At 47.4% G+C, this 11,930-nt stretch overlaps 1 protein-coding gene across 1 annotated transcript in view; it reads right to left on the bottom strand.

The window, feature by feature from the left end:
* Positions 1–220: 220 nt before the first annotated feature.
* LOC139421801 (galactose-1-phosphate uridylyltransferase) overlaps positions 221–11,930 on the bottom strand; it is a 77,218-nt gene continuing 65,508 nt past the window's right edge. Inside the window, exons 6-7 of the mRNA XM_071172920.1 lie at positions 595–717; positions 221–289 (exon numbers count right to left, since the gene is read on the bottom strand). Coding sequence (XP_071029021.1) covers positions 221–289; positions 595–717 — 192 coding nt within the window. The remainder of the gene's footprint in view (positions 290–594; positions 718–11,930) is intronic.

Genomic DNA, 11,930 nt, shown 5'->3' with positions numbered 1-11,930 from the left:
CCTACATTACTATTCATATTAGTACTACCACAGCTCAGCCTACATTATTATTAGTATTACCACAGCTCAGCCTACATTACTATTTGTATTAGTATTACCACAGTTCAGCCTACATTACCAGTAGTATCAGTACTATAAGTTCAACATGTATGACGGTGTACTGAGTACTTTAATCTGAGAATAATGTATTTTTGTTGTTATACCTTTCTCTTAACTAAGTCTACACCTGTAGTTTACGAAGCAGGTGATTTGTGCGTATCTGGCGCTGATGGAACTCACATCTAACACACTGGGGAAATGGTAATCAGGCGTAACACAGATGGACTGGAGACAAACACCACCAGAAGTCCTTCCTCTCTGACATACAGCGGCATTAGAGGTTTATGGGTAGTGTCGTCCTACGTCTCTCTGCCTCCCTCTTAGAGTACAGCAGCAGTAGAGGTATTATGAGTAATGTAGTCCACGCTGTCTCTCTGCCTCCATCTTAGCGTACTGCAGCAGTAGAGGTTTATGGGTAGTGTAGTCCTATCTGTTTCTCTGCCTCCATCTTAGCGTACTGCAGCAGTAGAGGTATTATGGGTAATGTAGTCCTACCTGTCTCTCTGCCTCCATCTTAGCGTACTGCAGCAGTAGAGGTTCTCCGTGGGTCTTCAGGTATTCTCTCTGACAGCGGTCCGACAGGGTGGCTTCATTAGGCAGAAAGTTACTGGCCCACACCTATGACATCACAGGAAGAGGACAAGACTGGGTGAGAGCACAGAAGTAAGAGCAGGGATCAGATGAGACAGTGGAGAGGAGAGAGGGATTAGAAGGAGGGAGGAGAGAGGAGGAGCAGAAACAGCAGCACACACACTGGGAGGGAGACTTCATCATGTCTGTCTGTCCCCTCTGGACAATAATAACACACTAACTCTAACCCAGCAGAATTGGCTCTTTAAATAACCCACCACAATGCAGGGCTGTACTCTCAAATGCAAATATCAGGATATCATGGGTGATACTAGGCATATAAACATGGCCCAGTTATTTCTCCTCAGACCCATTGGATTTAAGAAGCACTCTGATCATCCCCATCATTCCACGTACCAGATAGCAACGGCCTCACTGGGGAGGATACGGGGACTTTAGGAGAAAATGTTCTGTTTTTCCCCCAAACCACAGAAAGCAACACTAAGCAACATGAAGATGGATGGAGAGCAGAGCAGAGCAACAACATGGAGAGGGATGGACAGCAGAGCAGCAACAACATGGAGAGGGATGGACAGCAGAGCAGAGCAACAACATGGAAATGGATGGACAGCAGAGCAGAGCAACAACAACATGGAAATGGATGGACAGCAGAGCAGAGCAACAACATGGAGATGGATGGACAGCAGAGCAGAGCAACAACATGGAGATGGATTTAGAGCAGAGCAACAACAACATAGAGATGGATGGAGTGCAGAGCAGCAACAACATGGAGATGGATGGAGAGCAGAGCAGCAACATGGAGATGGATGGAGAGCAGAGCAGCAACATGGAGATGGATGGAGAGCAGAGCAGAGCAACAACATGGAGATGGATGGAGAGCAGAGCAGCAACATGGAGATGGATGGACAGCAGAACAGAGTAGCAACATGGAGATGGATGGACAGCAGAGCAGCAACATGGAGATGGATGGAGAGCAGAGCAGAGCAGCAACATGGAGATGGATGGACAGCAGAGCAGCAACAACATGGAGATGGATGGACAGCAGAGCAGCAACATGGAGATGGATGGACAGCAGAGAAACAACATGGAGATGGATGGAGAGCAGAGCAGCAACAACATGGAGATGGATGGACAGCAGAGCAACAACATGGAGATGGATGGACAACAGAGCAGCAACATGGAGATGGATGGACAGCAGAGCAGCAACAACATGGAGATGGATGGACAGAAGAGCAGCAACATGGAGATGGATGGACAGCAGAGCAACAACAACATGGAGATGGATGGACAGCAGAGCAGAGCAGCAACATGGAGATGGATGGACAGCAGAGCAACAACATGGAGATGGATGGAGAGCAGAGCAACAACAACATGGAGATGGATGGAGAGCAGAGCAGAGCAACAACAACATGGAAATGGATGGACAGCAGAGCAGCAACATGAAGATGGATGGACAGCAGAGCAACAACATGGAGATGGATAGACAGCAGAGCAGAGCAACAACATGGAGATGGATGGACAGCAGAGCAACAACAACATGAAGATGGATGGACAGCAGAGCAGAGCAACAACAACATGGAGATGGATGGACAGAAGAGAAGAGCAGCAACAACATGGAGATGGATGGACAGCAGAGCAGCAACATGGAGATGGATGGACAGCAGAGCAACAACATGGAGATGGATGGACAGCAGAGCAACAACATGGAGATGGATGGAGAGCAGAGCAGCAACATGGAGATGGATGGACAGCAGAGCAACAGCATGGAGATGGATGGACAGCAGAGCAGAGCAGAGCAACAACAACATGGAGATGGATGGACAGCAGAGCAGAGCAACAACAACATGGAGATGGATGGACAGCAGAGCAGCAACATGGAGATGGATGGACAGCAGAGAAGCAACAACATGGAGACGGATGGACAGCAGAGAAACAACATGGAGATGGATGGACAGCAGAGCAACACCATGGAAATGGATGGACAGCAGAGCAGGAACAACATGGAGATGGATGGACAGCAGAGCAGAGCAACAACAACATGGAGATGGATGGACAGCAGAGCAGCAACATGGAGATGGATGGACAGCAGAGCAGCAACATGGAGATGGATGGACAGCAGAGCAACAACATGGAGATGGATGGACAGCAGATCAGAGCAACAACAACATGATGGATGGACAGCAGAGCAACAACATGGAGATGGATGGACAGCAGAGCAACAACATGGAGATGGAGGAAAGAGCAGAGCTGCAACAACATGGAGATGGATGGACAGCAGAGCATTAAAAACATGGATATGGATAGACAGCAGAGCAACAACATGGAGATGGATGGACAGCAGAGCAACAACATGGAGATGGAGGAACAGCAGAGCAGCAACAACATGGAGATGGATGTACAGCAGAGCAGAGCAACAACAGCATAGAGATGGATGGACAGCAGAGCAGCAACATGGAGATGGATGGACAGCAGTGCAACAACATGGAGATGGATGGAGAGCAGAACAGCAACATGGAGATGGATGGACAGCAGAGAAACAACATGGAGATGGATGGACAGAAGAGCAGCAACATGGAGATGGATGGACAGCAGAGCAACAACAACATGGAGACGGATGGACAGCAGAGCAGCAACAACATGGAGATGGATGGACAGCAGGACAGAGCAACATGGAGATGGATGGACAGCAGAGCAATAACATGGAGATGGATGGACAGCAGAGCAGAGCAGCAACATGGAGATGGATGGACAGCAGAGCAACAACATGGAGATGGATGGACAGCAGAGCAACAACATGAAGATGGATGGACAGCAGAGCAGAGCAGCAACATGGAGATGGATGGACAGCAGAGCAACAACATGGAGATGGATAGACAGCAGAGCAGAGCAACAACATGGAGATGGATGGACAGCAGAGCAACAACAACATGAAGATGGATGGACAGCAGAGCAGAGCAACAACAACATGGAGATGGATGGACAGAAGAGAAGAGCAGCAACAACATGGAGATGGATGGACAGCAGAGCAGCAACATGGAGATGGATGGACAGCAGAGCAACAACATGGAGATGGATGGACAGCAGAGCAACAACATGGAGATGGATGGAGAGCAGAGCAGCAACATGGAGATGGATGGACAGCAGAGCAACAGCATGGAGATGGATGGACAGCAGAGCAGGGCAGAGCAACAACAACATGGAGATGGATGGACAGCAGAGCAGAGCAACAACAACATGGAGATGGATGGACAGCAGAGCAGCAACATGGAGATGGATGGACAGCAGAGAAGCAACAACATGGAGACGGATGGACAGCAGAGAAACAACATGGAGATGGATGGACAGCAGAGCAACACCATGGAAATGGATGGACAGCAGAGCAGGAACAACATGGAGATGGATGGACAGCAGAGCAGAGCAACAACAACATGGCGATGGATGGACAGCAGAGCAGCAACATGGAGATGGATGGACAGCAGAGCAGCAACATGGAGATGGATGGACAGCAGAGCAACAACATGGAGATGGATGGACAGCAGATCAGAGCAACAACAACATGATGGATGGACAGCAGAGCAGCAACATGGAGATGGATGGACAGCAGAGCAACAACATGGAGATGGAGGAAAGAGCAGAGCTGCAACAACATGGAGATGGATGGACAGCAGAGCATTAAAAACATGGATATGGATAGACAGCAGAGCAACAACATGGAGATGGATGGACAGCAGAGCAACAACATGGAGATGGAGGAACAGCAGAGCAGCAACAACATGGAGATGGATGTACAGCAGAGCAGAGCAACAACAGCATAGAGATGGATGGACAGCAGAGCAGCAACATGGAGATGGATGGACAGCAGAGCAACAACATGGAGATGGATGGAGAGCAGAACAGCAACATGGAGATGGATGGACAGCAGAGAAACAACATGGAGATGGATGGACAGAAGAGCAGCAACATGGAGATGGATGGACAGCAGAGCAACAACAACATGGAGACGGATGGACAGCAGAGCAGCAACAACATGGAGATGGATGGACAGCAGGACAGAGCAACATGGAGATGGATGGACAGCAGAGCAATAACATGGAGATGGATGGACAGCAGAGCAGAGCAGCAACATGGAGATGGATGGACAGCAGAGCAACAACATGGAGATGGATGGACAGCAGAGCAACAACATGAAGATGGATGGACAGCAGAGCAGAGCAGCAACATGGAGATGGATGGACAGCAGAGCAGAGCAGCAACATGGAGATGGATGGACAGCAGAGCAACAACATGGAGATGGATGGACAGAAGAGGAGAGCAACAACAACATGGAGATGGATGGACAGCAGAGCAACAACATGGAGATGGATGGAGAGCAGAACAGCAACATGGAGATGGATGGACAGCAGAGAAACAACATGGAGATGGATGGACAGAAGAGCAGCAACATGGAGATGGATGGACAGCAGAGCAACAACAACATGGAGACGGATGGACAGCAGAGCAGCAACAACATGGAGATGGATGGACAGCAGGACAGAGCAACATGGAGATGGATGGACAGCAGAGCAATAACATGGAGATGGATGGACAGCAGAGCAGAGCAGCAACATGGAGATGGATGGACAGCAGAGCAACAACATGGAGATGGATGGACAGCAGAGCAACAACATGAAGATGGATGGACAGCAGAGCAGAGCAGCAACATGGAGATGGATGGACAGCAGAGCAGAGCAGCAACATGGAGATGGATGGACAGCAGAGCAACAACATGGAGATGGATGGACAGAAGAGGAGAGCAACAACAACATGGAGATGGATGGAGAGCAGAGCAACAACAACATGGAGATGGATGGAGAGCAGAGCAGAGCAACAGCAACATGGAAATGGATGGACAGCAGATTAGAGCAACAACAACATGGAAATGGATGGACAGCAGAGCAGCAAAATGGAGATGGATGGGCAGCAGAGCAGCAACATGGAGATGGATGGACAGCAGAGCAGCAACATGGAGATGGATGGAGAGCAGAGAAACAACATGGAGATGGATGGAGAGCAGAGCAGCAACATGGAGATGGATGGACAGCAGAGCAACAACATGGAGATGGAGGAACAGCAGAGCAACAACATGGAAATGGATGGACAGCAGAGAAACAACATGGAGATGGATGGACAGCAGAGCAGCAACATGGAGATGGATGGACAGCAGAGCAGAGCAACAACAACATGGAGATGGATGGACAGCAGAGCAGCAACATGGAGATGGATGGACAGCAGAGCAACAACAACATGGAGATGGATGGACAGCAGAGCAGCAACAACATGGAGATGGATGGACAGCAGGACAGAGCAACATGGAGATGGATGGACAGCAGAGCAATAACATGGAGATGGATGGACAGCAGAGCAGAGCAGCAACATGGAGATGGATGGACAGCAGAGCAACAACATGGAGATGGATGGACAGCAGAGCAACAACATGAAGATGGATGGACAGCAGAGCAGCAACATGGAGATGGATGGACAACAGAGCAGCAACATGGAGATGGATGGACAGCAGAGCAGCAACAACATGGAGATGGATGGACAGAAGAGCAACAACATGAAGATGGATGGACAGCAGAGCAGCAACATGGAGATGGATGGACAGCAGAGCAGAGCAGCAACATGGAGATGGATGGACAGCAGAGCAACAACATGGAGATGGATGGACAGCAGAGGAGAGCAACAACATGGAGATGGATGGAGAGCAGAGCAACAACAACATGGAGATGGATGGAGAGCAGAGCAGAGCAACAACAACATGGAAATGGATGGACAGCAGAGCAGCAACATGGAGATGGATGGACAGCAGAGCAGCAACATGGAGATGGATGGACAGCAGAGCAGCAACAACATGGAGATGGATGGACAGCAGAGCAGCAACAACATGGAGATGGATGGACAGCAGAGCAGAGCAACAACATGGAAATGGATGGACAGCAGAGCAGAGCAACAACAACATGGAAATGGATGGACAGCAGAGCAGCAAAATGGAGATGGATGGACAGCAGAGCAGCAACATGGAGATGGATGGACAGCAGAGCAGCAACATGGAGATGGATGGACAGCAGAGAAACAACATGGAGATGGATGGAGAGCAGAGCAGCAACATGGAGATGGATGGACAGCAGAGCAGAGCAACAACAACATGGAGATGGATGGACAGCAGAGCAGCAACATGGAGATGGATGGACAGCAGAGCAACAACAACATGGAGATGGATGGACAGCAGAGCAGCAACAACATGGAGATGGATGGACAGCAGAGCAGAGCAACATGGAGATGGATGGACAGCAGAGCAACAACATGGAGATGGATGGACAGCAGAGCAACAACATGGAGATGGATGGACAGCAGAGCAGCAACATGGAGATGGATGGACAGCAGAGCAGCAACAACATGGAGATGGATGGACAGCAGAGCAGAGCAACAACAACATGGAAATGGATGGACAGCAGAGCAGCAAAATGGAGATGGATGGACAGCAGAGCAGCAACATGGAGATGGATGGACAGCAGAGCAGCAACATGGAGATGGATGGACAGCAGAGGAGAGCAACAACAACATGGAGATGGATGGAGAGCAGAGCAACAACAACATGGAGATGGATGGAGAGCAGAGCAGAGCAACAACAACATGGAAATGGATGGACAGCAGAGCAGCAACATGGAGATGGATGGACAGCAGAGCAGCAACATGGAGATGGATGGACAGCAGAGCAGCAACAACATGGAGATGGATGGACAGCAGAGCAGCAACAACATGGAGATGGATGGACAGCAGAGCAGAGCAACAACATGGAAATGGATGGACAGCAGAGCAGAGCAACAACAACATGGAAATGGATGGACAGCAGAGCAGCAAAATGGAGATGGATGGACAGCAGAGCAGCAACATGGAGATGGATGGACAGCAGAGCAGCAACATGGAGATGGATGGACAGCAGAGAAACAACATGGAGATGGATGGAGAGCAGAGAAGCAACATGGAGATGGATGGACAGCAGAGCAGAGCAACAACAACATGGAGATGGATGGACAGCAGAGCAGCAACATGGAGATGGATGGACAGCAGAGCAACAACATGGAGATGGATGGAGAGCAGAGCAGCAACATGGAGATGGATGGACATCAGAGCAGAGGTACAACAACATGGAGATGGATGGACAGCAGAGCAGCAACATGGAGATGGATGGACAGCAGAGCAACAACAACATGGAGATGGATGGACAGCAGAGCAGAGCAACATGGAGATGGATGGACAGCAGAGCAGCAACATGGAGATGGATGGACAGCAGAGCAGAGCAGAGCAACAACAACATGGAGATGGATGGACAGCAGAGCAGCAACATGGAGATGGATGGACAGCAGAGCAACAACAACATGGAGATGGATGGACAGCAGAGCAGCAACAACATGGAGATGGATGGACAGCAGAGCAGAGCAACATGGAGATGGATGGACAGCAGAGCAACAACATGGAGATGGATGGACAGCAGAGCAGCAACAACATGGAGATGGATGGACAGCAGAGCAGAGCAACATGGAGATGGATGGACAGCAGAGCAGCAACATGGAGATGGATGGACAGCAGAGCAGAGCAACAACAACATGGAGATGGATGGACAGCAGAGCAGCAACATGGAGATGGATGGACAGCAGAGCAACAACAACATGGAGATGGATGGACAGCAGAGCAGCAACAACATGGAGATGGATGTACAGCAGAGCAGAGCAACATGGAGATGGATGGACAGCAGAGCAACACCATGGAGATGGATGGACAGCAGAGCAACAACATGGAGAAGGATGGACAGCAGAGCAACAACATGGAGATGGATGGACAGCAGAGCAGCAACATGGAAATGGATGGACAGCAGAGAAACAACATGGAGATGGATGGACGGCAGAGCAGAGCAACAACATGGAGATTAGGGTTAGGGTTAGGGTTAGTTTGTTATAATAGAGAGAGGCTGAGGGGAGTAAAGGAAACGTAGTAAAGGTTAGTTATAATAGAGAGGCTGGGGGGAGTAAAGGTTAGTTATAATAGAGAGGCTGGGGGGAGTAAAGGTTAGTTATAATAGAGAGGCTGGGGGGAGTAAAGGTTAGTTATAATAGAGAGGCTGGGGGGAGTAAAGGTTAGTTATAATAGAGAGGCTGGGGGGAGTAAAGGTTAGTTATAATAGAGAGGCTGGGGGAGTAAAGGTTAGTTATAATAGTGAGGCTGGGGGGAGTAAAGGTTAGTTATAATAGAGAGGCTGGGGGGAGTAAAGGTTAGTTATAATAGAGAGGCTGGGGGGAGTAAAGGTTAGTTATAATAGAGAGGCTGGGGGGAGTAAAGGTTAGTTATAATAGAGAGGCTGGGGGGAGTAAAGGAAAGGTAGTAAAGGTTAGTTATAATAGAGAGGCTGGGGGGAGTAAAGGTTAGTTATAATAGAGAGGCTGGGGGGAGTAAAGGTTAGTTATAATAGTGAGGCTGGGGGGAGTAAAGGTTAGTTATAATAGAGAGGCTGGGGGGAGTAAAGGTTAGTTATAATAGAGAGGCTGGGGGGAGTAAAGGTTAGTTATAATAGTGAGGCTCGGGGGAGTAAAGGAAAGGTAGTAAAGGTTAGTTATAATAGAGAGGCTGGGGGGGGTAAAGGTTAGTTATAATAGAGAGGCTGGGGGGAGTAAAGGTTAGTTATAATAGAGAGGCTGGGGGGAGTAAAGGTTAGTTATAATAGAGAGGCTGGGGGGAGTAAAGGTTAGTTATAATAGTGAGGCTCAGGGGAGTAAAGGAAAGGTAGTAAAGGTTAGTTATAATAGAGAGGCTGGGGGGGTAAAGGTTAGTTATAATAGTGAGGCTGGGGGGAGTAAAGGTTAGTTATAATAGAGAGGCTGGGGGGAGTAAAGGTTAGTTATAATAGAGAGGCTGGGGGAGTAAAGGTTAGTTATAATAGAGAGGCTGGGGGGAGTAAAGGTTAGTTATAATAGAGAGGCTGGGGGGAGTAAAGGTTAGTTATAATAGAGAGGCTGGGGGGAGTAAAGGTTAGTTATAATAGAGAGGCTGGGGGGAGTAAAGGTTAGTTATAATAGAGAGGTTGGGGGGAGTAAAGGTTAGTTATAATAGAGAGGCTGGGGGGAGTAAAGGTAGTAAAGGTTAGTTATAATAGAGAGGCTGGGGGGAGTAAAGATTAGTTATAATAGAGAGGCTGGGGGGAGTAAAGGTAGTAAAGGTTAGTTATAATAGTGAGGCTGGGGGGAGTAAAGGTAGTAAAGGTTAGTTATAATAGTGAGGCTGGTGGGAGTAAAGGTAGTAAAGGTTAGTTATAATAGAGAGGCTGGGGGGAGTAAAGGTTAGTTATAATAGAGAGGCTGGGGGGAGTAAAGGTTAGTTATAATAGAGAGGCTGGGGGGAGTAAAGGTAGTAAAGGTTAGTTATAATAGTGAGGCTGGGGGGAGTAAAGGTTAGTTATAATAGAGAGGCTGGGGGGAGTAAAGGTTAGTTATAATAGAGAGTCTGGGGGGAGTGAAGGTTAGTTATAATAGTGAGGCTGGGGGGAGTAAAGGTTAGTTATAATAGAGAGAGGCTGGGGGGAGTAAAGGAAAGGTAGTAAAGGTTAGTTATAATGGAGAGGCTGGGGGGAGTAAAGGTTAGTTATAATAGAGAGGCTGGAGGGAGTAAAGGTTAGTTATAATAGTGAGGCTGGGGGGAGTAAAGGTTAGTTATAATAGAGAGGCTGGGGGGAGTAAAGGTTAGTTATAATAGTGAGGCTGGGGGGAGTAAAGGTTAGTTATAATAGAGAGGCTGGGGGGAGTAAAGGTTAGTTATAATAGAGAGGCTGGGGGGAGTAAAGGTTAGTTATAATAGAGAGGCTGGGGGGAGTAAAGGTTAGTTATAATAGAGAGGCTGGGGGGAGTAAAGGTTAGTTATAATAGTGAGGCTGGGGGGAGTAAAGGTTAGTTATAATAGTGAGGCTGGGGGGAGTAAAGGAAAGGTAGAAATGGGATGGGTGGGGCCAAAGCTTAAGAAGAAGAAGGGCTCTCCAGTATTAGTACCAAAACATTCAAAGGCCATTTTGTGAAGTTTATCAGATTTCAAAGCAGAATTACTTTCCCATTGTCACTCAACTGTAGTGTATGATATACCATTTTGTAACTCTGAGTCTCTACATATATCCAATGTAAAAAATGAAATACAAATCGGACTGTGCCTCGACACAATCCTGTCTCAGAGCTCTACAGACAATTCCTTCGACCTCATAGCTTGGTTTTTGCTCTGACATGCACTGTCAACGGTGGGACCTTGTGTCATTATGTGTAGATTGATGAGGATTATTATTTTGAATCCATTTTAGAATAAAGCTGTAACGTAACAAGTGGAATAAAGGAAGGGGCCTGAATACTTTCTGAATTCACTGTACATGTCTTGATGTGTCAGCTTTCAGATTTGAAAAATAATACGCTTATTCAAAGGATTAGATAGAAAATAAATTCTCAGGTTGGGAGCTTCAGGTGACTGCTACTGCTCACTAGCACTGCATTCTGGGACGTCAATGATTATAGCTTCTACACTTGGCCACTATTTCAGTATGCAGCTACTTTATAGATGGGCCTCTTCTTTACACGATGCTATACATGTCTCCTGCCTCAACCATGGAACCAGTTTTATATTAAACACTGAAGTATACCGGAAGTCTTGAAATGTCTGTGGTGTCCCTTCTTAACACATTGTAATAGAGAGGCATTATTATTGAGACTATTGAGATTATTGAGACTATTGACAAAGCTTCAGAAGCAAAGGACGAAACTATATCCGCATTTCTGTAGCTGTACGTATAGAATGGGAGGCAGTTGATATCATTCCATTAATGTACATTTTCCCTTTAGATATTTCGGATTCATACTGAGGCGATGATATCTCATTAAGAGTTGTTGACTCTTATATAATCTACTTGCTAAAGGAAATCAAATGTCTGATGTCCTGACAACATGGTATCAGTCAACAGAGTTTTCAACCTTTAAATTACATATTTGTCATGACATGAAAGCAATTTTATTATGAGTTGTGAAAACAACACATTGTGGATGTTGGTAGAGTAAATTGAAGTGACATACGCTCTCAGAAGTCCCTAGTGGTGTCAGTCTGTCTATCAGCATGCAGAGGGGTGGAGATGAAAGTAAGAGTTGATTAGAATACTATTTTCTGTTTAGGTCGTGTGTAAT

Source organism: Oncorhynchus clarkii, chromosome 12 (genome assembly GCF_045791955.1).
Source record: "Oncorhynchus clarkii lewisi isolate Uvic-CL-2024 chromosome 12, UVic_Ocla_1.0, whole genome shotgun sequence".
Classification (NCBI taxonomy): domain Eukaryota; kingdom Metazoa; phylum Chordata; class Actinopteri; order Salmoniformes; family Salmonidae; genus Oncorhynchus; species Oncorhynchus clarkii.
Note: the sequence above shows the minus strand (reverse complement) of the source record. Positions and strands in the feature narration are given on the sequence as shown.